General features: G+C 43.2%; 1 protein-coding gene across 1 annotated transcript in view; it reads right to left on the bottom strand.

Moving 5' to 3' along the window:
• Positions 1-7802: 7802 nt before the first annotated feature.
• Positions 7803-27201, bottom strand: part of LOC136373338 (Golgi phosphoprotein 3-like) — a 110516-nt gene continuing 91117 nt past the window's right edge. The window contains exon 4 of the mRNA XM_066338245.1: positions 7803-8919. Within this exon, the coding sequence (XP_066194342.1) occupies positions 8495-8919 (425 nt within the window). The 3' untranslated portion in view covers positions 7803-8494. The remainder of the gene's footprint in view (positions 8920-27201) is intronic.

The following is a 27201-nucleotide window of genomic DNA, read 5'->3' as shown; positions in this document are numbered from 1 at the left end:
ACCTAAAGACAAAATTGTCTTCAGCCCCTGTCCTGAGTCTCCCAGACCTTAAGAAAAAGTTTGACCTATTCATTAACTCTGAAGGGGGAATAGCTTATGGAGTATTAACCCAAGAATGGGGAGGACACAAAAAGCCTGTCGCATATCTTTCCAAACATCTGGATCCAGTTGCAAGAAGGTGGCCGGCTTGCCTCCAGGCTGTAGCAGCCACAGCTGTTCTTGTAGAAGAAGCACAAAAGCTGACACTGCAAAGAAAAATCATTGCACACACACCCCATGATCTCAGGACAGTGTTGAGCCAAAAAGCTCAACAATGGCTGACTGACTCTAGAATTTTAAAATATGAAGTGATTTTAACCAGCACCAGTGATTTAGAGCTAACTACATCAAAAAGTCTAAATCCTGCCCAGTTCCTCTCAGGGGAACCCACACCAAACTTAGAGCACAATTGCCTGGAAATCATAGATTTACAAACAAAAGCAAGAGAGGATCTTGAAGATATACCTCTACCATATGAGAGGGTGCCATTTATTGATGGATCATCTAGGCTGACTGAAGAAAAAAGGATATCAGGCTATGCAATAGTCAAAGGTAGAAAAAGAGACAATTTAAAAGTTACAAAAAAAGAAAAACTACCCCCAAACTGGTCTGCCCAGTGTTGTGAAGTCTATGCTCTCAAAAGGAGATTAGATTTATTAGAACAAGACCGAGGTGCAATCTACACAAACTTGCGATATGTATTTAAAATAGTACACACATTTGGAAAGATCTGGAAAAAAAGAAGCTACCTAAAATGGAAAGATCTGATACATAAAGAATTAATTAAATTAATATTAGACTCTCTTACGAAGCCCCAAGAAATAGCAATTGTACATGTCAAAGGATATGAAAAAGGAGACACATTTGAAGGAAGGGGCAACCAAGTAGCTGATCAAGCAGCCAAACTAGCAGCTCAAAGGCTGGGAGAACCAATAAAAATTCTTACCTTGAATGATATACCAGCTGAAAAAAATAATAAACCAATGTATAATAAAAATAAATTACAAAAAATAAAAAAGTTAGGTTTACACCAAAGGAAGCAAGGGGAATGGCTGACCCCAGATAGAAAGAAATTCCTAAATAAAGCAATAGCTCGAAAAATGCTGGCAGAAATACACAACTTAACTCACTGGGGCACCCAAGAGTTGTGTAATGATTTTCTGAGAGAACACCTATGTGTTGGAATCTATAACCTGACTAGAGCAGTTACCGAAAGATGCCTAATTTGTCAAAAAGTAAATCAAAAAAATAATAAGAAAGCCCACACCAGGGGGAAGACAAATAGCATTAAGACCCTTTCAAAATATACAAACAAACTTCACAGAAATGCCTCCAGTACAAGGACATAAGCATCTTTTGGTTATAGTTGATCACTTAACGCATTGGGTGGAAGCCTTCCCTACAAAAAGGGAAACAGCACAAGTAGTAATAAAGATACTACTAGAACACATCATCCCCCGATATAGACTGATAAATAACATCGTTTCAGACAGAGGCCCCCACTTTGTAGCACAAGTCCTGCATGATATTATTAAAGCCTTAGAAATAAAATGGCAGTTACATACACCCAGGCATCCTCAAAGCTCAAGAATTGAGAGAATAAATAAAACCTTCAAAAATGTATTAACTAAATTAATAACAAAAACTAGAATGAATTGGCTAAAATGTTTGCCCCTAGCACTCTTGAAAATCTGAGTTCGACCAAGGTCAGACATAGGGGCTTCACCATACACAACTATCCCGAATAAAAAAACCATTGCCACTTCCCAGTGACTCTGATACCCAGACACACTTAAAATAACCTTCAAAAGACAACCAAAGCCCAATTAGAAACAAACAAACAAGAAAAAAACCAACAAAAAAACCCGTTGTTCAAAATCTTTCCAAGTTGTTATCAAAAGCTGTCATTTAAAAATGTTCTCTGTAAGTTGTTCTAAAATATCATGAAGTGTTAAGCTATTTAAAAAAAAAAAAAGTTGTGATAATATCATTACAGATCTCTCATAGGGCACACCACAGAAGGGCTAATCAAAAACTGAAAAAGAAGTGGGAATACACTGAAAGGAACTCCATAAGGCCAGCTAAATACCTTCCCCAACCCAAGAGGCAAGACCAGGTGAGATCGAGACAATGGTTCATACTGGACTCCTGGGAGGACTAAAACATAGTCCTATTGAGCAAACACATCGAAAGAGCATGCTCTAAGAGCTATTGTCCCACTTCCCCAACCCAAGAGGCAAGACCAGGTGAGATCGAGACAATGGTTCATACTGGACTCTTGGGAGAACTACACACCATCCCATCTATGACGGGGAGAACCTGCAGTCCCTTATAAGAGTTCACACTCATATAAATCCCACGTGTTTTGATATAAAGCAGTATTAGATTGCATGAAATGCTGCAACATTTAAGCAGCGCCTAACTGGAAAGTGCCCTATAAGAGAATAGTTCTACTTTAGTTAGAACCTCAAACTAAAAAAACCTAAATAAAAGATATTCCCATGAATCAAAAACTGCCAATTGATGCGGGCAAAGGCCCGATCAAAGAAATAGAAGGGAGACTGAAATGAATGAAATGTAAGAAATTCCCTTTTTTGACACAGTCTGTCATTTGTTAAGAAAGTTATGCTGTTTAAAATGTTATGCCAGTTGTAACCTGTCTGTTAAGAAAGTTATGCTGTTTGTACCAAAATTTGTACCCTCAAAACCTTATTCCAAGTTGTATACCCCCTCTAAAACCCCGGGTTCCCTTCCCCTTCCGTCGGGCTAGGCTGTCCCCATTCCCCACCAGCTCCTCGAACTGCCAGCCCCGCCTAATAGGAAAATCCAAGGACTTCCATGGTGCATCGCTCCAAACCGAAGTGCAGTTGCCGGCAAGCGGACCCAAAAGCCGCGACCCAGCACAAAATCTAGATAAAAGGGAGACACTACAACACCGAGAAGACCCTCAACTACCTAAGGACTGAATTCTGCTTCTGCCGCCTCGCCATAACCAAAAAGAGACTGAGAAGAAGTGACGCCCCTAGACCACACGAGCCCAGTTGGGTTGCCGGGGATTCCCGCGAGACCGGAACCCCCGACTCTGCTGCGGCGAGAGCAGAAGGTCCGACTGACACCTGATCCTCAGCGGCGACAGGAGCGAGGGCGGCGACAGGAGCAGCGGCGGCGCAAGCGACCCCTCGAGTTCCCCCTTTAAAAAGCTGACTAATAAAGGCTTTTCAAAGGAGCAGGTCTCCTGGCCCATTTATAACACTATGTGTTCTGTACCTTTAAGACTGGTTCCGAGAGTGAAAAAAAGAAAGAAAAAGCATGCTGTTTGTTTTGAAAAAGTGTTCACTCCTCTGCATTTTTTCCTTGGGAATGTGTGTTCGTTGGATGCACAGACTGCTAGCAGCCAGAGAGGATGTTTATTTTTCCCTTTTAGTTAGACTAGCTAGCTGAGGCAAAGAAGCTTCCGGGACTGTTTTTTTTTTTTTTTACCTATTTCTTGGGACTGTTTAAATCTGCTCTGGACTGAAAAACCCAGAGGAGCACTGGAATCTTGCGCCCACGGCCCACCGGGCCTGGACCTTGACACTTTCCACCTTTGAAAAAACTAGAACTGATAAGAGACTGAGAGAGCTGAGCTAACTCCTGGCAAGGACTCTCAGATTTGCCATCTCTCTTTGTAGCAGAGAGAAGTTTTATTGTTTCATTTCATATTATGCATTCCTTATGCTTGTAGGCATTTTGTTTGTCAAATAAATAGTTTTTTCCTTTTTTTCTTCCAGAAAGTTATATTCCCAGACTGGCTGGGGGGAAGGGCTGTTTGGGTTTGCTCTCCAGAAGAACGCCATTTGGAAGTTTCCTCCCAAATTTGCCCTAAACCGAGACAGTTTGAAATACAGGTGTCTGCTAAGGAAGGTGAGAACCTTCCTTGGAATGGAGAATATGACCTCCTTTCCTCCAGATTATTATAAGATTAAAATTAGGGGCTTTCAGGCAAAGATTTGGGAAAAGAAATAACAGTTCTTTGCTAGTATGCCACAGTGTGACCCGGAAGTCAGGGACTGTGAGGTTACAGTGTAGCAAAAAAAATGGAGCTGTGGCAAAGAGGCAGGGCGAGGCAGGGGCAGCTCGGCTCCTGAACTGGGAGAGGCCCCATCAGAGGGGGAGGGCTCAAGGTCCTGGGCTTTCCCCTGAGGCACTCAAGTAGATGGTGAGAGTACTTTCCAGTGAGGTAGGGTGTTAAGGCAACATGAACCCAGAAGGAACATGACAGAATGACCATGAGAGGACAGAAAAGGGACTATGAAAGATACTTTTAGTCTGAATAATGTTTCAAGTAGCTTAGATTTTCAAAGCCATTTAAAAAAATTTTGTGCACTCAACTTGCTCCCAAATACTCCACTATTTTTTTTTTTTTTGTGATTTTTCTGCCTAATTAATTTTCTGTCCTCTTAGACAGCAACATAAAATGAGAAAATAGATCACAGGAGAGAGAGACAATGAAAGCAAAGAGTTAACATATACTATCAGTTACAGAAAGTATTCTGTAAATTTTCAAATATGGGAGTAACATAGTGTTGGGGGTTGGGTTTTGTTCTTTTTTACTCTAAAGAATTTTTCCCCATAAGTTACCAAGGAGACTAAATGTCGTACTTAAGACTATTTAACAAAACAAAGGGATGGTCGAAGCTCAGAGCGGGGTGGGGTTTTGGGGCAGAGAAAAGGATAGAGTTTCAGGTAGCCAGTCTGTCTGATTTGCGGCGTTCGGGGCGAAAGCACTCGGGCTCTTGCTGGAGGATTTCACTGCAGTCCAGTCTTGGAAAATCTATCATCATCTGCTCACCCTGGAATACTGAGCTCCTCTACCGCCCTGCGAGAGCTGAGCCAGGCCTGCCCTGCCATGGTAGTTCCATCAGCGCTGCTCCTCTTGCTACAGCATGACCCTGCATCCCCCTGCCCTGCCAGACCCTGCTTCTGCTCTGCCAGGACATTTCTGCCACTCTGCAATTGCCAGCCTGAGACTCTTTTTTTTTTTTTTTTTCACTGTTCCCAGCTTGGTGCTCTGAGGATCCTGCGGGGGCACCAAGACCAAACTGCCCTGGGTTTTTGTGAAGCAAAGTCCTCAAAGTTCTTGGTACTGTTTTTGTTATCAATGCTGTAGTTGTGTTTGTTTGTTTTGTTATATATTAGTAAAGAACTGATATTTCTATTTCCAAAATTATTTACCTAAAAGCTTTTAATTGAAAAAATTATAATTGGGAAGAAGAGTGGTGGTGGTGGTGGTAGTTTACATTCTCCATTCCGAGGGAAGCTCCGGCTTTCCCTGGCATATACCTGTCTTCCTAAACCAAGACACATAGCAACTTTCATTTTTTCTCTACTTAAAGCAATCACATTCTGAAAATGTTTAAAAGAAAACGTCCAAATTTCATGCCCAAGCTTCTCAAAGTTTTAAACACAGCATCTTACACTTAGGAGAACACTGTTTATCTTTTTATTTGTAAATCAGATTTTGAAATACCTTACATTATACTTTAATTATTATAAAGAAACATAATTCAAGAACTGAAAGAACAGTGTGCCACTCATTCCACCACTAAATGTTAAGGACTATATTTTTAAATCTTTATTTTAAAAAAGAATCTGTAGGTATGATGAATTTAAGTTGTATTTCCAAGTCACCTACTTAAGCATTTAAATTATGTAAAATTAAGTGCAAAATTGGAAGTCCAGTCACAGATGAGGCTGTAGAGTTCTGTTCAAGATAGAATAGGCCTACCTATGGCAGAAACAACTGAACACTCAGAAGTTAACTCAGTCTGACCCAGCCAAGAATCCTGCAGATCTGTATGACACTGCTGATTAGGTCAGTTTGATCTACTTGATATAAACTCTCTTTCTAAGAAGAATATTAACTAAAGCTTTCAGTTAAGCAATAAAACCTTTCTAATTAGCAACAACAAAAAAATTACATGCTTGCTCTGTTTCAGGCACTTTTAAGATCATAATTTATTTGCTGTAGGTAAAAAGTTATTATACAGACTACGTGATCTCTTAAATTTCAACTCTAAAGTTATATGCCATCTAGTATTCTTACTCTGAATATTAACCAAAAAAAGTTTCTTGAGACCTGTAAGCCCCACCATAAATCTTCATTGTTATGAGGAAAAAAATACATAGATTGATGCTTAATTTGTTCAATGCATATTTGCACTGTGAAACAAATGGGAGATAAAAAAGCAGTGGCAAAAAGGCAATACATTTTTAAAAGACAAAGTCATATGTTTTTTATAATAGTGTGCTAATCAGCATAATTTTATATAAAAAATTAAAATATAGCACAGCATCCCATTACAGCAATTTTAATAATATGAACTGCAGTCATTACTTGCTAATCATTTAAATGCAACACCTACTAGAACTGACTTTTTGTTTTTAAAGTGTAAAATAGATTGAGAGGTTTAAGACAAATATTAATTTGTGTGCAAACAAACATAAAAACTGCAGTCAAGAACTGTACTAGTCACAAGTCTCTTCCATAGATGAGGGTAAAAGAAGGAAAAAAAAGTACAAATGATGATATGATGATAGTAAGTGGTCTCTTTCTAGACAGTAGTTCTCAAAGACAATGTATAGACTTAGAATACCAGGATAGCAAACTCTGTATACACTGGAAACAAACAGCTTTCACATACATGCTCTTTATAGGAGGCCTTTTTTCCATCAGATGGCTGATGGCAAATTAGGGGCACCAGGTATAAAACTAAGATGGGGCAGTTGTTAATTTATAATTTGAACTATATATATGATATAATGGAATGCATGTTAAATGTGAAGTTGTGTTTCGTGTCAGGTTAAAAAAAAAAGAAAAAAAAGATGGCCTGTGCAGTTGTGAAATGAGGCCACGAGACAGTTATAAAAATGAGTTTTAATAAACAAATGGAAAAAGCATGGAAAGAGGCTTTTTGGACAAATATTTTGCATACTTATAAGTGAATAATGTGAATTTTAAAGTTTTCACAATATAAGTTTTAAAGGTTTTTTAGGCCTTTAGCATGTAGGATAGAAGAATGCATAAGTATTATTTGATTTAAAACAAAATTATTATAAGCTTTAAGCTGCTTTGTAATAAGAGGTTTTGAACTACGTCTTTAGAATGTAAAAAGTGACAAAAAGTGGTAATCACCTAAATAAAAGAAGGAAGTGAACTTATCTTAAGCTAAAAAAATTGAGGATCCTGGAAAGGAAAACTGGACCCTGTCATCACAGATGCATGATCCTGGTAAGTGAAGCTAGACATCACCTTCACTGAATAACAGTCTTGGAAAGGAAAACTGGACCTCACCATCACAAATGTAAGGAATCTAGACATCACCATCACTGAATTATGGCCCTGGAAAGAGAAGCTGGGCCTCATCATCACTAATATATGGTTGTGGAAAAAGAAATTGGACATCAACATCACTGATTTACAACCTTAGGGTATAGAAATTTGACATCACCTATAGGAACTGATCACAAAGGGGTATAGAAATTGGACTTCACAAATAGAAACTAGGAAGAAACCACAAAAAAAAACCTGCTGAGAAGTGCTTTATGAAGATGCTCAATAAATACCAGCAAAACTCAGCATTTGGTGTGCAGCTGGAGGGGAAACCCCCACTCTACCCAGCACGCTGCTTTGCTAATATTTTATCATTTGAATTAATGAATTAATAAATTGATTGTTGCCTGATATATTGGCTGAGTCAAGCTCATATTCCTTACACGCATGCCATCCCAAAATGGATTTATGAAAAAACTGGACCTTTCAACTCTAGCCTTATGACTCAGATATCATTTTAATGTAAACATAAGTATGCAAGAGACTTTAATGAAAAGTAAAATTTATGGAGCATTTTACAGGAACTATTGGAAAAGCTGCTTAATGGCATTTTTGCTGTTAAAGTAATTTTGTTAGATATAATTGAAACCACATCAGTATATAAAATGTCCTGACAGATACTTCAACATGAAGCTTTGGTGATTTTAAAAGGCCTTTCTTCAGTCTGTTAGGAGTTGTACTGCAGAAGCATTGATGCATGCACACATCTGTGTCAGCTGAGACCAGTGATCCAACAGCATGCACATTTCCTTCTTGAGGTATTTTTCATGTTAAACCACTTCAATAACAGTAAGATGAAAAATAGATTAAACAAAGTATTTCAGATAACTCAAAACTGAATAGGAATTAGAATGCCAATATGGCAGTAAAAACTTTTTCTGTTGTTTTTAAATGGGAAGGTCTCTTGTACCAGCAGAATCCTGTATACAGGTAGAGAAGGAAAGAATTCACCACATAATTTCTATTAAACAAGAGTTGATTTATCATGTGAGAAGGTACAAATAACAGAAAACATGAATAGTCAATAAAAGAGAAACAACTGGTTTACATGAAAGAAGAGAGAACACTTTGGTCTGAATGCAGTTATTTTGTGAAAGCTGCTACAACAGCCCATAGAACTTCATTCATGTTGGCTTTCATGCATTCAACCTCAGGGTCTAAATCCAGAAGCTGCCGCACTCTCTTTGTGGCTAAATCATACTGCTCATCCAGAAGTGGGGCAAAAGCATTCTCCAAAACATCTGAGGCATGGGCTAAATAAACAAGTGCCAGCAAGCGCTTCTCCATGCGATGAGGGTCATTCACCCATTTGTCAAGAACTGCTTCTTGAACCTTCTTAATGAGGCGTTGTTTGATATTGTTGTTGGTGAGAGGGTGTGTAGTCATGTCAAAAAGAAGGAAGTTTTGTTTTTCTGTGGTCAGTACACCTTTTTCCACTAGATTTTTTGCTAACCGTTCACGGACATTTCGCAATTGGTAATGCAGCTTCAATGGGTTCCATGTTTCACCTAAAATAAAAAAGAGAAAAGCCAAGAGTCAGGACAAGTTTAAGCTGTATTATTACAGTGATTCTCTCCCCTTCTCACTGCAGAATGATGTGTCAAATTAATATAGCTGACTATTACACTAAGGTATTGTACTCATGTCAGTATTTAAAGTTTGGATGAAATGCTACTAAGCCATGTCTTGATTAGGGTTATGACAAATAACCACTCTTGTACTGAAGGGAAATAAAAAAAAAAAACCCATAAGCCCCCAAAACAAATCACAAAAAAAAAAAAACACCACACACAGCTATGAAGAAAGAGTTACAAACAAAAAATAAGCATCTTCTCCAATCTTGTCCATTTGCCTACTTCCAGGCTTTTATCAATTCAGAAGCTGGAAGCAGTGTCATTGCCATTCTTTCTGCCACAGAGATAAGCAACACCTCTACTGTATGTCATACTCACTTCTCTATTTCTTCATGTTTACATTCTTTTCTCCCTTCCTGCCCCCACCAGATGAAACAGTAACATGGACTGTGTGAGTGTAGGTGTGCGCATTACACACAGGCACATGCTGGGCACAAGCTTTGAAGTTTCAATAAAAATTTTCTCTAATTTTTTTTGTAAAGGCAGGAGAACTGGGCACTTCAATGTATGTGCTTAGAGGAGGGAATTTTAAAAGCACAAAATCAGCATCAACAACTACTGAGAAAGCTAAGGTTGCCAGATGAAAAACTGTTTGCACCTGGTGAGTTATTACAATGCTTATTCTTCAAAACCCACTGGCCTATGGAACTGCACAATGTTTATTCTGTAGGAAGAAAAACTGGAAAGCAACCAGCCCAGTTGTGCCAACTTTTACCAGTTCACCAGGTGGTCATGTTAGGATAGGGTTAATAATTTCGGTTACCAGAGAAGCTGGGAATAGAGTCTCCGCTTCACTGCAACCAGGTGTTGCTTTCATTGTTTTAACCAAATCAAGTATAACTCTGCCTGGGTAATCGGGATGGGGGGAGAAGGAGAAGATTGGGACGACTTGTATTTGGAAACTAGGTCGGGTGAAACTGTACCTAATCATCATAAGATAGATGATCGAATTGTAATGATTTTTGGTAGCTAAACATGATTATTATTTCAAACCAGAATCGTAAAGAAGGTATTTACAAAATTCATGCTTGGATGTATACAATAGAACAATGTAAGTTTAATGATTAACATAGAGTTATGTAACGAAATGGTATAATACGGGGCCCTTCTTGGACCCTCGTTGGAGCTGGATTTGGGTTTGTACCCCGGCTCCCAGAGCTCTTCAATAAAGCACCTCATAATCATTCCGGTGGTTATGTGTTTTCCTCGCTAACATTTTGGCGACCCAGGCGGGACCCTGTGAGTGCTGCTGAGGACCTCCCGTCCCGATCACGCTCCAGCCGGCACCGAGGGATTCTCGGGGAGCCCATCGAGGCGGGACCCCCCGCCGCTCACAACGTCCCCTGGAGAAGAGGTAAGGTGCTTTATTCTGGTCTGGTGCCTGCCTGTCAGACGCGGCGAAAGCTGCGCGTGGTTGGGCTAAGGAATTCCTGGTATTGCCTAGGCGCCGTCCGTCAGACAGGGCGAAAGCCCTGCAGGTTCGGCAGTGGTGGTGTTACGTACTATAACATATGGAGAAGCTGAAGGGTTTAAAAGTAGGGGTTATGGGCGGCAATGCCCCCATACCCGCTTCTCCTTTGGGGTGCTTGGCAGCACACGGGAAGGATGAAAATTTTGGTCAGGAATTACAGAAGGATAAATTGATTAATTATTGCAATACATGGTGGCCTGGTTATGTTTTGCCTAATAATCAGAGGTGGCTGGAGAATGGATCTTTGGAACCGAATCTAATATCACAGCTGATGGAGTATTGCGAATAACGGGGGAGATTGGATGAAGTTACGTATTTGTTTCATTTACAGGAAAAGCCAGAGTGGCTGGCTGAGTATGGGTTAAAAACAATGATTTTTGAAAACAATCAGTGCCTGGCTTGTGTCCAGGATAAGCGTTGTGTGGAACACTTGGTTTTGAGTGCAAGTTTGGGGAAAAGGGGGGAGAAAATGATTTAGAAGATGATTTGTTAGTGGGACCCACAGTTCCCACCAGTGCCCCCCTCCCTTGACATTGAGTTCCCCTTCGCTTGGTCTCACCCAACCTGATTCTCTTACCTCTCCCCAGCTTACGCCTATCTCTTTCCCCTGCTGACACCTGCTCCTGTCCCCCTGACCTTCGTCTGTCATTTTCACCTGCTCCTTCCTTCCCCGAGAAATAACCAAGATGTAGCTGTGATAAAGAGACATGGGGAGGGTGCAGAAGGAGTGGATAGTAGTGGGAGTGATGAAGATAAACCAGTAACCCCGGTATCTCATTGGACCTGGTTAAAATTGGCCCCTGCCTGGCCTAAGGCAGGAGGGGCAAGAGTTAAGAAATTTGGACAAATTACTTGAGGTGGCTTAAAGTTAATAACAATAGAGAAAAGTGGCTGCTAAGAAACAGGGACAGAGTCTTTTGGCAGTTTTACAAGGACAAGGGTGAGGATGTAGTAGAACTGGTCGGAGTTGTAATAGAAGTGGTTTTGGCAGAAGCCATGAAAAACTAATAATAAATCAATGTTTACTTATTTATGCTTACTTACTTATTAGAAAGTCATTAGAAAAAGAGTGCCCAAACCGGTTTAGCCAGAATGGTCAGCCCCAAGCAGACAGCGTAGCTGGAGTCATGGTCTTATGTGAAAGAAAGCCAGGATTAAAGGAACCCATGATGACTTTGTGTTTAGAAGGAAAGAAGGTTACCCTTCTTACATACACATTCTGTATTGAACTGTATGGAAGGGCAAATTGAGAATAAGTTGACTGTAATCATTGGCGCCACAGGGAAGGAAGAAACACGGTCATTCCTGCAACCCCTAGATTTGAGTTTTGGGAATAATGTTTTAACACATGAATTCTTGTATTTGCCTGAGTGCCCAATTCCGCTCTTAGGGCATGATTTATGGGTGGCACTTGAAGTGGTAATTACTTTTGAGAATGGTGAACTTGTAATGATACCTGAGTCAAAACAGGAAAGATTTTAATGATAAAGAAAAGCCAATCCCCAATATTCCTAAGGAGGTAGAAGATGCAGTGATTCCTTCTGTATGTGAAACGGATGTACCTAGAAAATTTAAATTGGCACAACCAGTACATGTAGAATTGAAAGAAGGAGAAAATGCTGTACGGATTAAACATTACCCTATAAAACAAAAGCAAGGCAAGGAATAGCAAAGACTATTGATAAATTTTTAAAATATCAAATTCTATAAGAATGTGAATCAGAATACAATACTCCAGTTTTTCCAGTGAAGAAGCCCAATGGTGAGTATCGACTTGTACAGGATTTGAGGGGCATAAGTGAGATAACCAGAGATATTTATCCAGTGGTGGCCAGTCCTTATACATTGTTAGCATCTGTAAAGGAGATATATAAATGGTTCACTGTATTTGATCTAAAATATGCCTTTTTCTGCATACCCCTTGACCAAGATAGTAGGAACCTATTTGCCTTTGAGTGGGAACATCCTGGAAGTGGAAGAAAGTCCTAACTCACCTGGACTCGATTACCGACGGGTTTTAAAAACTCCCCGACCCTATTCAGGAGTCAGCTGGCAAAGAGCTGGAAATCTGGACTAAAGAAGGACAGGTACCAAGAGACCAGTACCTATTGCTCCAATATGTAGATGATATTCTGATTGCTACTGAAGAAGAGACAACCTGCATAAAGGTAACAACTGAGATTTTAAATTCTTTGGGAATGGGAGGATATAAGGTGTCCAAAGCAAAAGCCCAGATTGCCCAACAGACTGTTATCTACCTGGGATGTGAAATCTCACAAGGGCAAAGAAGGCTGGGTATTAATCATGTTCAAGCTATTTGTGATATTCCAGAGCCCCAGAATCTACACAAGCTGCGAATTTTCCTTGGAATGATCAGGTGGTGTCACCTGTAGATCGTGGACTATGGACTGATTGCAAAACCCTCATATGAGGCTCAGGAGACGCATCCGTTCGTCTGGGGCAAACCACAAAGGGAGGCTTTCCGAAAATGAAGGAAGCATTGACGACTGCTCCTGCATTAGGGTTACCTGATTTATCTAAAGACTTTCAGCTGTATGTACATGAGAGGCAGCACCTGGCACTGGGAGTCCTGACCCAACGATTGGGAGGTTGGAAAAGGCCGGTGGGTTACTTTTCCAAACAACTTGACAACGTAAGTGCTAAGTGGTCCCTCATGTCTGCGGGCAGTGGCAGCTACTGTGTTACTGATACAAGAAGCCAGGAAGCTCACGATGGGAAGACATATTGATGTCTTCGTGCCACACATGGTAACCACGGTCCTGGAGCAGAAAGGAGGCCACTGGCTCTCTCCGAGTCGGATGATGAAATTCCAGGTAACCCTGACTGAGCAGGATGATGTGACACTAAAAACAACTAACCTTTTGAATCCAGCCTCGTTTCTAGGTACTACAGCTGAGGAAGGTCCACTGGAACATGACTGCGTAGAGGTGATTGAGTATACCTATTCAGCAAGAGCAGACCTGAAAGATACTCCTCTGGAGCAACCAGAATGGGAACTCTTCACGGATGGAAGCAGCTTTGTGGAAAATAGAATGAGATACGCTGGATGTGCGGTAACCACAATTAACACAGTAGTGGAAGCAAAAGCATTACCACCTAATACATCTGCCCAGAGAGCAGAGCTGATTGCATTAACCAGAGCATTAGAACTGAGTGAGGAGAAAGCAGTCAACATATGGACTGACTCAAAATATGCCTTTGGAGTAGTGCATGTACACAAAGCATTATGGAAGGAGAGAGGACTACTGTCCTCCCAAGGAACACATATTAAACGTCAAGATGCAGTCCTACAACTGATAAATGCAGTACAAAAACCCAAACAAGTAGCAATCATGCACTGCAAGGCACATCAATCGGGCAGTTCTAAAATTTGTGAAGGGAATCGAAGAGCAGATTGGACAGCCCGTCAGGTGGCATGGGAAGTGCAGAAAAAAATGGCCTTGATTCCGTCAAAACTTAATGTCTCTCAATTCAATTTACCTCCCAAGCCAAAGTACACAAAAGAAGATGACAGACTGGCACATCTGCTGAAGGCACAGAAGAATGCAGAAGGGTGGTATGTAACCACACAAGGGCAAATAGTGGTACCTCCCTTAGTAATGAGAGAAATTTTACAAATAAGACATAATGAGTGTCATTGAGGTGCAGAGGCATTGGTAAAATCACTGAAACAAGATATAATCTCGGTACAGATGCAAACAATGGCAAAATCAGTAATGTCAAAATGTGAAATTTGCTTAAAGAACAATCCAGTGGCCAGATGACAAACACAGCTAGGAAGAATTTGGGTGGGGACAAAACCAAGAGATTACTGACAGGTAGATTTTGCAGAATTGCCCAGAACTCAAGGATATAAGTATTTGATAGTAGGGGTTGACACATTTTCTGGATGGCCAGAAGCCCTTCCCTGTTGTACCAATCAAGCAAAAGAAACAGTTAAGTGGTTACTACAGAAGATTATTCCCAGGTTTGGGGGTGCCTATAGGGATATCATCAGATAGAGGCCCATATTTTATAGCCAGGGTGGTACAGGAGGTGAGTAGATTATTGAGAATCTCTTGAGACCTCCACACCCCATGGAGACCCCAGTCAAGTGGACAAGTAGAAAGGATGAACCAGACATTGAAGAGGCAGCTTAGTAAGATATGCCAGGAAGCCAAATTGCAATGGCCACAAGCATTACCAATAGCATTGCTGGGGATTCGGATAAAACCTAGGAGTGGAATGTCAGTCAGTTCCCATGAGATATAGTATGGGAAGCCATATGAATCTCCAAACCCTAATCCAAATGTACACGTTACAGGGAAACAAGATGTGTATAATTATGTTCTGTCTCTTAAGAAAACTTTAGCACAGCTCCGGAGAGCTCTCCTGTAGAATAGACCACTGAGTCTTGAAAATCCAGTCCACGACATCAAACCGAGAGACAAGGTGTACCTCAAGACCTGGGATGGAGAGCCATTGAAGAAAAAGTGGACTGGTCCTCATCAAGTACTACTTAGCACCTTTACAGCTGTCAGAGTGGCTGAAGTGGAACCCTGGATATGCTACACCCAAGTGAAGAAAGTCCCTCGTGGAGCTGTGTCGTGGGCTGCGCAAGCTGTAGGACCAACAAAGCTGAAGATAAGACGTCTGTAACTGTTTTCAATGGTGTCAGTAACCATGCTCGTTTGGGGGTTAATGTTAACTTTATGTATTTTAATGTTACCATTAGGAATTACTTTGGGATATGGAATGCACAGAGGTCTACCAATTGCTCTTCATTCTAAAGTGAAGAGAGAGGTACAAACAGGAACACAGGTAATAGAAGCTCCTAATACGATTCAAGCTGAAAATGTGATGATTGGATTGATCAAAGACTTTGCCAAAATGCAAAACACCACTAGAATAACAGCCTGCCTGCCAATACCGAAGGCAGCAGGGGACCCAGTAAGTTGAGGAATCATAACATCAAAACTACCTAATATAAAAGAGAACAAAACAGTTAAATGTAAACAGGTAACAGAAAATGTGACCGGAAACCCATTAGTGTGGAAGTGTGAAGAAAATGAATGGAAAGGATCAGAACCCTGGGATAGTGCATGGTCTGTGGGTATATTTCAGAGGTTCCGATATATGGCAAGCACTCCTTGGTGCATTAAATGGAAAGGCCCTGAAAATGAAACAGATCCAGCAATAGTAAACACTAGTACTACTAGCAGAAAAGAAACAGCAAAAGTAAATTGGTGGACATGTGATAAGATTTATGACTGCACCTCTGACAACCTGGAGGTAAAACAATAGTCACACTTGGCTGTAGCCTTGCAAATTGGTTGTGCTTGCAGAGGAATCAAACACAAACAGGGCAAAATCGCACCCAGGATCACAGTAGGATGTAGTAAGAGTACAGTCCGAAGTCCGGGGCAATTTGTGTGAGCAACAAGTGATAGTGCTTGGACAACACACTTGCCAGTAGACGGGGAGGTAAAAGAAATCACTCTGGGTCTCCCCACCTTATGCCCAATCTGGAAAAGGTCCCCATTTAATGGGAGCCGTAAGCTCCTGCAGATAAAAACAAAACAAGATATCTCGAATAATCAAAATCAAGATGACACCTGGCAAGAACCCTCTAGTGGAGTAAAATTCGGGTGGGCCCTGGAATCTCTGTTTGGTCCTGTTGCAAATTATCAGAATAGGGAAATGCTGTGTAAAATCACAGGTAGGGTAAAAAGATTAGCAAGAGTTGCACGAGAAGGATTTAGTAAATTCAATATGCAGTTACAAGCTACTACCAAAATGACTTTGCAAAATCGATTGGCTTTAGATATGTTACTCCTGAAAGAACACGAAGTGTGTGGATATTTAAAAGGACAAATTGACCATTGCTGCATCCACATCCCAAATGTAACAACAAATGTAGAATATGATATTAGCCAGTTAGGACAGATAGAACATGAGGTACAAGAGGAACAAAAAGATTTAGCTACTACTTGGTTAGACAAAATTTTTAAAGTATTAGGATTGAATATTAATTCATGGGTGAAATCTATCCTTCAAAATGTAATAATTTTACTGATTATGTTTCTAGTGATCTGGTTAGTTTATAGGATCCTAAAAGAGGAAATACAAAGAAGAACATCCTGGAACAGAACAATAATGAAGGCGCTGACACGAGACAAGACTGCACCTTCAGCACCTCCGATCTGCACTAATGAAGCCCACATCAACCACGGATTTGAAGCTGAACATCCAGTATAGAAGATGAATGGACTGTACTGAATGAAAGCATTTACACTTAGTAGATTTAAAGTGAAATACTTTCAAAGGGGGGAATGTTAGGATAGGGTTAATAATTTCGGTTACCAGAGAAGCTGGGAATAGAGTCTCTGCTTCACTGCAACCAGGTGTTGCTTTCATTGTTTTAACCAAATCAAGTATAACTCTGCCTGGGTAATCAGGATGGGGGGAGAAGGAGAAGATTGGGACGACTTGTATTTGGAAACTAGGTCGGGTGAAACTGTACCTAATCATCATAAGATAGATGATCGAATTGTAATGATTTTTGGTAGCTAAACATGATTATTATTTCAAACCAGAATCGTAAAGAAGGTATTTACAAAATTCATGCTTGGATGTATACAATAGAACAGTGTAAGTTTAATGATTAACATAGAGTTATGTAACGAAATGGTATAATACGGGGCCCTTCTTGGACCCTCGTTGGAGCTGGATTTGGGTTTGTACCCCGGCTCCCAGAGCTCTTCAATAAAGCACCTCATAATCATTTCGGTGGTTATGTGTTTTCCTCGCTAACAGTCAGGTACAATTTTGGGGTCACCGACCACCAGGGATCACCAAAGAGACCCCCAAGACAGTAGAACACATGCGTAAAGGGGAGGGAACATATGTTAATGATTTTAGGAAAATGATTATCATATGTTGCCTCAAGTTTGCCTGCTTTTTAGTGTTTACATTTGTTCTCACACAGCTTCAAGTAAACTGTGTATATTTTTAGAATTGTTTACATATTTCACCCCTGGGAGGAGAAAGATGATTGATGGTGATGTTCACCAACGAGGTCGAAGAGGTACCTGCCTGCTTCGTCCTTTCGTGTTCCTAACAGTGACATCTGGTGACCTTCCGTGGGAAAAGAATTCAGCCTTCTGTGTGTCTGAGGTAACAAGTGGTAAGAGATGATGACCTCTACCTATTCCTCGGGTGATGCCCTCGTGATGGATCTGTGGTACATGTAATGGATAAATTCGTGTATCAAAGATTTGGTCTATTAAAAAGCTACTCCAGGGCATCTCCGAGATTCCAAGACCTGTGGTGCAAGCTGTGAAATCACATTTGCAACAGAAATGACATAGCCGGACTGGAGATGGCCCATTCATCAGGGATGGGCCTCCACTTCACAGCTCCTCGACATCTGATATCAATCTCGATAGGGGATCCAGAGGATGACCAAATCAGCATCCCAAAGACGAGATCCAGGAAGACTATCAACGTCTTTTCATACTTATGGGAACCCCTTTCAAGACCTTGCTTGGAAATAAAGAGATACATGAATATTTGGACTTTCAATGGACTTCGCCTCAGGACAAATAAACCGTATAAAAAAGACCTTACACCGGACCTAAAGTGTGTGGCTGAGGTTGGATGGTACTGTTGTTACTGTCACTCTGCCCACCCAGCATTCGATCGCTGTTGTCCAATTTTATTGTCTTTTTAATTTTTTTTTAATTTGCTAAATAAATTCTGTTATTTTGAATTGGCTTCTTATCATTTATAACAGACCTTTGGTTTGAGGTCCTAGAGAGGGAGGGAGCTTCTGTTTTTAGAGAAGACTTCCAAGAATTGTTCTATTATGCTAGAACCCATGTTTTTTTTCTGCAGCGTTCAGGCTGCTTTCTCCACATCGGAGTGGTGGTTCTTGGGCGCCCACCTACTCCACCTGTTTACAGTGGATTCTGGGGTGGATTTTTTTAGGTTGCTAACGACCTGGAAAAGGCTGGAAGGGGTGCTACTCAGTACGCAGCTTCCCAGTTCTGGGGTTTCAGAGGACGGCTCCAGCCTGATACTGTCTCCTGCGCTAAGTGCCAGGGGAGATGGTGGAGCCTTTTCTCCTGTCCCCGCACCGCTGGAGCGGAGGGGATTTAGCCCCCTCCCAGGTGCACGCGCTGCTGGCAGGAACACCTGCCCTCCCTCAGCGCAGCCGCAGAGGTGGGCGCGGAGTCCGCGGAGCGGACCTCGCCCGTACCCGCACCCCGCAGGCGTTGGAGTGCGAGGGGTCTTAGGGCTTACAACAGCCCTGTGGGACCGGCGGCACCGGGGCCGCCGATCCCCGTGCCGCGGAGGCGGCACCGGAAGGTTCCCCCCCCCCCCCCCCCCCGCCCCCGTGCATTCCCAGCGCGGGAAGCGCCAAAAGCGCGCTTGGACCGGAAAGGGGGGGGGTGGGGGGGTGGGGTGTGATGGCAGACCGTTCACATTGTGGAATTCCCACGAGATATTCCGTAGAGGAGGAAGGAGCAGGCTCGCGCCATCTCGATGGGTCGAGCCAAGCGGCCCCAGACCCGCGCGGTGGGGGCCCGCAGTCCCCCCGCGGCTCTGGGTGCGGCTCCGGGCGGCCAGCCAAGTCTGCCCGGGGGAGCACGGCCCCGGAGAGCGACAGACCTGCCCCGCTGCGGGCGGGCAAGGCTTCTCCCCCCGAATCGCCCGTGTCCTTGGAAGCGGTGCAAACCCCTCACAGTGCTGTGCTCCCCCCCCCCCTCCCCCCCCCCCCCCCCCCCCCCCGCCCCCATCCCCCGCACTGAGCCGCAGCGGCGCCGCGCGAGCTGCCACCACAGCCACCGGTGCAAAGGCGGATGCCGGCTCTGTGGTGTTTACTTCTAAAGGAAGGGACGCCACAGCCGACGACAGGCCAGTGTTCACCCATGGCAAGGGGTCCCGGGATGCCGGGTCGTCTTTGGCTGGCCGTTGGACGCTGCCACCGTGTCAGGTGACGGTCCAGCCGCTGGACCACGCACGGTTTTGGGAGGATGTCCGATCCAAGGCTGATACCGTGGGTAGCCGTGGTTCGGCACGGCGCCCCCTGAAGGGCAGGGATGAATTCCCCAGCTCTGCAGGTGCTGCAAGACAGGCACCTGCCTCTGTCCCCGTGGAGTCTACGGGACAGGATTTGGAGGACGATGACTCCTCGACGGGCGGTCTGCGAGCTTTCCCTGTGCTTCGGGAAGCTGGTCGCAAGAAACATGCCCATTTCTCTTGGCAGGCTTTGGTTGATCTCCGAGATAGGGTTGGTAAATACGGTCTGGGGTCTCCGGAGATGATGCAAGTGCTCCGATTAATAGACACAGATGTATTACTTCCTTATGACATTCAGTGCTCGGGCAAGGTTCTCTTTCAGCCGGTCGAATATGACCTATTTGAGTCCAAGTGGTCTCAATTGGCTGAAAAGACTGCAGCACAGAATTTGCTGGCTCATCAAGACGACCCTAGGTATGGGGTCTGGCCAGACATGCTGCTGGGTATAGGTGAGTTTGCTGATGTTAATAGGCAGATCACCTGTGAGCCCTTGGTACTGGAGCAGTGCCAGAAGGTTGGCATGGCAGCATTGGTACAGACAATGGAGATGTCTGCACCGAAACAGTCATTTGACACGATTCTTCAGAGGACTGATGAACCCTTTCTGCAGTTTGCAGAGAGGCTGACAGCTTTGATTGAGCAACAGCTGGATGATTTCACTTCTAGAATGATGTTGCTCAAGCATCTGGCTAGGAGCAACTGTAATGCAGAGTGCAGGAGGATAACTGAGGCTCTTCCAGGCAATCCTTCACTCTTGCAAATGGCCAAGGCCTGTGCCAAACTGGGCACCACATGCTAAAGTGGCTGCCGTGGCTACCACCTTGTGGCCGACCTGGAGGGGGCAGGAGGGTGGAAAGCAGAAACAGGCAAATGCTCAGGCCGGCAAGAAAAAAGGGAAACGATTTCAAAAGGGGACCCCTCTTTTGTTTCTCTGTGGACAGTGTGGAAGGCCAGGTCACATGGCCAATGCTTGTAAGGCAACTGTTCATGTGAATGGCCAGCCTCTATCGGGCTCGGGAGATGGGCAGTGGAGCGCGAAAAGGAAGCGTGTTCAGACACGAGTGTCTTTCCAGTCCCCAAAGCCAATGGAGGTCTGCTGGGTGAGCGCAGTTTCCACACCCACCCGCCCCTGTCACTCTTCCTGAGGGGACCAGAATTGCTCACCTTGTGTTTTTTGAGTCTTCTGTTCACAGGACAGAGAGCTGGTGGTGAGAAGGAGGCTGCTCTGAAGCTACTGGGCTGCCTCATGTTCGCTGGACTGTTGTTCTGGCCAGAGACTGTCCTGAAATGACTTTTACTCTGTCTGTCTTTGGAACGGACATTGCGAGTCTCTGCCTTGCTGCTTGGCATCTGGAATGGACTCTTCTTCAAGACGAATTTGTCACCCTTCGTGACTTGGTTCGGGAGCTGTTTGGCCAGGATCATCTGGAACTTTCTACCAGTCCCTGGAATGTCTCTGTTTCCTGCCTCAGAAAGAAGTCTGGGACATGGAGGTTGTTACGAGACCTCCGAAAAGTTAATGCCGTGGTGGAAAGCATGGAGATGGTGCGGGCTGATGTGCCATCGCCCACCATGCTTCCTGCAGATTGGCCGATCCTCATTGTGAATCTGAATGATTGCTTTCTTGTGATTCATTTGTATCCTACAGGTATTAGTGGCCAATGGAATGATGAATGGTCCGATCCCTTGCACGTTTTGGACTGGGTCTTCCTGCCCCATCAGCTGCAAAAGATGGCAATTGCTTTGTTTGAGCTCATTGCTTGATTGATAATTAAATGCGGGGGACAGTGCTTGCGAATTGATGGGTGTGGATTTTACAAAATTCATACTCGGTACTACGGGAGAAATTTGACTGGAGCTTTGTAAGCAGTATTTCTCTGCCAAATGCTCTGGAAAATTTTTCAGGGCAGATCGCTTCTCATCTGCCCAGCCATGAGCTATTGCAAGTGGCAAAATTCTTTAAGATTTTTTTGCAGCCCAAAAATAGTCAGAAGCTAGTGCAAGGACCTGTTATCTTTACAGACAGTTCGGGAAGGACAAGACAGGCCATTGTTGCTTGGAAGGATGGATCTGAGGGTCAAGTTTTGGAAGGTCATGAGGATGGGACAGCCCAATTGGTTGTATTGAGGGCTGCCGTCATGGCATTTCCAAAGTTTTCCTAAGAACCTTTCAATTTAGTCACGGATTTCGTTTCTGTGGCCGACATGGCACAGCGGTTGGGTCATTCAATTTTGATGGGAGTCAGCAATGTTGCTTTGTTTCATTTGGTGAAGACCCTGTGTTGTGCCCTTGAGGCCTGGGTTCTTCAAAACAAAAATGGGGAATGCAGGGTGAAACCCTCAGAATCAATTGGCAAAGGCTTTGTGTGCCATCAAGCACCATAAGGTGCTGCAGGGTTCTAATAACCCTGTCAGGTTGAAAGAAGGAAACCGTGACTGAAATGAAGGTCAACAAGTTGAGGAATCACTGAGTGACGACTTGGATGTCGATGATCACGCCGATGGCCCCTTGCATGTGAAGGAATTGAACATTGTTCATTTTCTTTTTTTCTTTTTTTTCTTTCTTTGAACAGTAAAAGGGTGAGATGTTGCCTCAAGTTTGCCTGCTTTTTACTGTTTGCATTTGTTCTCATGCAGCTTCAAGTAAACTATGTATGTTTTTAGAATTGTTTACATATTTATCCTCTGGGAGGAGAAAGATGATTGATGGTGATGTTCACCAACACGGTCGAAGAGGTGGCTTCCTATGTAGCCAATCTTTGGCCTGCTTGTAAAAGGTATTTAAGATGGAGTCAGAAAAAATAAAGTGGAGAGCTTTCCTGCTGACCTCCTGCTGCCTGCTTCATTCTTTTGTGTCTTTAACAGTGACAATCATATGTGTGCTTATTCCAGGAAAATCAATGAATATGTATGTTAAATATAGTATATAAACAGGAGCTTTTTCTGTACTCAGCATGCCCAATTCTCATAGGAGCTATCCCCTTGTGCATCCAGCCGAATAAACAATGCCTAGTTCTTAATGCTGCATTGGTGTTAAGGAGGTTTTTTTTTACTGATTTTTGGTAACAGTTTTGGCGACCCCTGATAGGACCTACTCTTGAATTTCAACTGATCTGAGGGATTGCAGGACCTCCAGCCAGCACTGAGGGATTCTTGGGGAGAACATGCAATCCCTGAACCAAAGGAAATCAGAGCAAGACCCCATGTAAGATAAAGGCATTCTTTTCTTTAAAGGTGTTAACCTGCCCATAAGGTGCAGCAAAAGCTTCACAGAGTTAAGTTTAAAGGTACCTAAGGTGGGAACAGGGAAGGGTCCCTTCTAAGAGCTGCTAAATAGTAATTGGTTTGTAATACCACATGGATTAAATGGGAAATGGATCATTGAGTGAAGAGGGGGCATTCTGAAAAAATCCCCCCAGGGATGCATATTAAAACATTGGGGAAAATTGTGGAAGGACCTTTCTTAGTTTGAAAGACAGGTATCTTTCAAGGAAGACAGGAGCCTCCCTTGGAATGGAAAATATGACCCTCTTCACTCTGAATTATTATAATTTTGAAATGAAGGGGCTATCAGGCAAAGATATGAGAAAAATAACAGTTATTTACTAGTATTTATAAGAATGCAAACAAACAACAATGGCGGCAACAACAAACAGAACCAGAAACCCATTAACAGCCTTCTCTTGGCTGCCAAGCACTTTCTCCTCTGGTGTAGTTCCGGTCACAGCCGGCAGGGGCGCTGGTCGTTCCCCAGCTGGGTGAGGGGGTGCGATGATTTTCCCATGGCTGCAGGAGGAGCTGTAGCGTGAGTTTGGCTGTCTCTCTCACGTGGACAATGGTGGGCGTGCCAGCAGAAGGGATGGGAAAGCAGCTTCCTTTACAAACTCACAGAGGTAGTTGACCCTGGTGCCCCCTCTGGATAGCAAAAAGAGCTGCAGCAGGAAACTTAAGAAGCAGCGAGCTGGAATGTCCGGGACGAGCAAAATCCCAGAGTGGTAGATGAGATATATCAGAAACTCCACAGCTGTAGCTGGAACCATGGATCGTCCAGGCAGGCAGGGGGTGAAAGGCTACAGTGTAGCAAAAAAACATGGAGCAGTGGCAGAGAAATGGCAGGGACTGGGCAGGCTGGCTTCTGTACACCAAAGGGAGAGGTTCCCTGGCATTTCTCAGTGGTGCTGGCTGGTCCCTTGGTCTGGGCTGTGCAGAGGAGGGCAGCCCCCAGCAGGAAACGAGGGTATTCATGGGTGCTGGCATGGCACTCACTGGTTCTGGGCTTCTGTCCTGGTTTAGGGCAAATTTGGGAGGAAACCTTCGAATGGGGCTCCTCTGGGGAGCAAACCCAAACGACCCCTCCCCCCAGCCAGTCTGGGAAAATAACTTCTTTGGAGAAAAGTGGAAAAAACTATTTATTTGACAAACAAAATACCTACAAGCATAAGGAATGAATAATATGAAACAATAAAACCTCTCGCCACTCTGAAGAGAGATGGCAAAACTGAGGGAAGTCCTTGATGTGAGTTAACTCAGCTCTCTCAGTGTCTTATCAGCCCCAGTCCCTTCGGCGCTGGAAAATGCTGAGGTCCAGGCCTGGTGGGCCACAGGTGTGAGATCCCGGTGCTCCTCTGGGGTTTTCAGTCCAGGACAGGTTTAAATAATCCCAAGGAAAAGGAAAAAAAAATAAAACAGTCCAGGAAGCTTCTTTGCCTCAGATAGCTAAACTAACTAAAAGCAAAAAAAGATCTCTGTCTGGCTGCTGTTCATGCTTCTGACAAACACACCATCCCAAGGAAGAAGAAAATGCAGAGGAATGAACACTGTTTTTCAAAACAAACTGCATGCTGCTTCTTTCCCTGCTTCACTCTCAGAACCAGTCTTAAAGGCACAAAACTCAATATACAGCACAAACAGAACACACAATTGGGGATACAGGCATCTTAAAGTCACCCTAGGACAGCTTCCCAACAGCAGAGCAGCAGAGAAGTAAGCCAGCAAGCCCAGTCACAGTGCCGAAGCAAAAGAAACAAAAGGAAACAGGCAAAACCCACAGAAGCAGCAGTATACCTGGTCAGAGATACCAGCCACGTGGCCAGTCGAACAGCCTGCCCAGAAGGAAGGGGCTGCCCCTTGCCCTGCCCCCATCTCCCGAAACCCTGGTCTGGCTCCCACTCATCTCAATACTCCCAGGGAGGATGGGTGGGGAGAGGGGGGAAGAGGGGGCAGCAGCCACCTCAGAAACAAGACAAAACAGAACAAAACCCCCCAAAAATATATGAGATAGAAACCATACCCAAGACAGGACCACTTACTCAGAAACAATTGGTTGAGTGTTGTAATAGTTGGTAGCTGAAGTATACTTTGACATTTTGTACTGTAATAATTGGTGGCTGAAGTACACTTTGGCAATTTGTAAAGAAGGGAGACATTGGAAAATGTCAGGGGATATCAGACAGGAAACCAAAACCTGGCTCTTCAAACCATCAAGCTCATGACCTTAAGCAAAGATGAAGAATTTCCCTGAAGGGGATCAAGGGAATCATCCTCATCTGAGTCTCTAGTTACATTATTGCTGGGGAATGAAAATGAAAATATTTTAATTGATACAGGAGCATCTTATTCCGTACCAAATACGTGCAGAGGAAAATTTAGCTTGGAACCAGTAAGTGTTGTGGGTGTGACACAGAGGAAAAAGAACAGGCCTTTTATACAACCATTGCTATTTAAATTAAGAAAATGGTGGGGGACACACCGATTCTTGTATAAGCCTGAATGTTCAATCCCCTTGTTGGGGAGAGATTTATTGGGAAAACTGAATGCTCAAATAACTTTCCAGGATGGGGAAATACAAATTCAAATTCCCAAATCAAAAGCCATTTAGACAAAGATTTTTATGTTACAGGAATTAAATGAGAAGGAAGAAATCCCAGAGGAGGTAGAGAATGCTGTAACCCCACTGGCACGGGCAACTGAGATGCCTGAATGATCAAATGTGGACAAACTGGTGAGGATTACTCTCAAACCTGAAGCCAGACTGGTAACAAAAACAATATCTTATTAAGCAGGAGGCAAGGAAAAAGTTGGAGAAGCTTATAGAAAAATTTTTAGAATATGGATTATGGAAAGAGTGTGAATCAGAATATAATAAATCAATATTACAAGGTGAAAAGCAAAAAAGTAAAATGGGGAATATTGATTTGGTACAAGATTTAAGGGCCATTAAAAAAATAGTACCTGATATTCATCCAGTAGCAGCTAATCTGTACACAATCTTGACAGCACTGAAAGGTGAGTACAAATGGTTCACAGTGCTCAATTTTAAGGATGCCTTTTTCTATACCTCTTGACCCAGATAGTTAGAAATCGTTTGCTTTTGAGTGGGAGAATCCAAACACTGGATGGAAGATGGAACTAACATGGACTGTGCTACTCCAGGGCTTCAAAAGAGCCCCACTATATTTGGCAATCAGTTGGCAAAAGAAATTGGAAAGCTGGAAAATCTGAACAGAACTTTACTACAATGTGGAGATGATATTCGGCCAGCAATCAAGACTGAAAGGAAGTGCCTTGATGCTACTGTAAGCCTGTTAAATTTCTTGGTATAATCTGGATGCAGGGTATCAAAGCAAATGGCAAAAAATAGGCAAAGAAACAGAAATATATCTTGGTTTTGAGATCTTTCAGGGAAAAAAGAAGCTTGGGAAGCAGATGAAAAGAAGCCATTTGCCACACTCTGGAGCCAAGGACTATAAGAGTTCTACAAGCCTTCTTAGGTATGACCAGATGGTGTTGGTTATGGATTGCCAATTATGGGGTACTGGCAAAACCCTTGTATGATCCTCCATCGAAAAATACTCCTGATAGTCAGAGGGCCTTTAAAGCCCTAAAAAGAGCCTTAATGGCAATCCCTGCACTGGGACTCCCAGACTGAACCAAACCATTTGAATTATTTGTGCATGAAAGGATGCACCTGGCACTAGGGGTACTGGCACAGCATTTGAGGTCATGGAAGCAGCCTGTGAGGTACTTTTTCCAACAACTGGAAAATGCAAGTAAAGGATGCCCCGGATACTTACTTGAGAGTGGTGGTAGCTGCAGAGCTTTGAATCCAGGAAGCACAAAAGCTGAAATGAGCCCCACATGGTAATAGCTGGTTTGGAACAAAAAGGAAGACATTGCATAGGATGCTGAAATACCAAGTTGCCCTATTGGAGCAATACAATGTTGAGCTGAAGGTAACCACTACTTTGAACCCAGCCATGTTTCTTCAGGCTTCAGAAGAAGCCCAGAGATCTTTGTACCATGACGGCCTGGGTAACCATTGAACAAGTGTGTTCTGGTAGACCATATCTCAAGAGCGATCCCATCCACGACCTGGAACTGGACCTGTACACTGGTGGGAGCAGCATGATACAAAATGGAAGATGGACAGCTGGGTATGCAGTGGGAATCTCGACCCAGGTAATAGAAGCCCAGGCTTTATCTTTTAACACATCCACACAAATAGCAGAATTAATGACCTTAAACTAAGTGCTAGAAATCACAGAAGGAAAAGGGTAAACATATGGACTGATTTAAAATATGTTTTTGGAATAATACACACAC

The sequence above is a fragment of the Sylvia atricapilla genome, chromosome W, assembly GCF_009819655.1.
Source record: "Sylvia atricapilla isolate bSylAtr1 chromosome W, bSylAtr1.pri, whole genome shotgun sequence".
Classification (NCBI taxonomy): Eukaryota; Metazoa; Chordata; class Aves; order Passeriformes; family Sylviidae; genus Sylvia; species Sylvia atricapilla.
The sequence above is the reverse complement of the archived record's forward strand: the minus strand, read 5'-3'. Positions and strand labels throughout refer to the sequence as shown.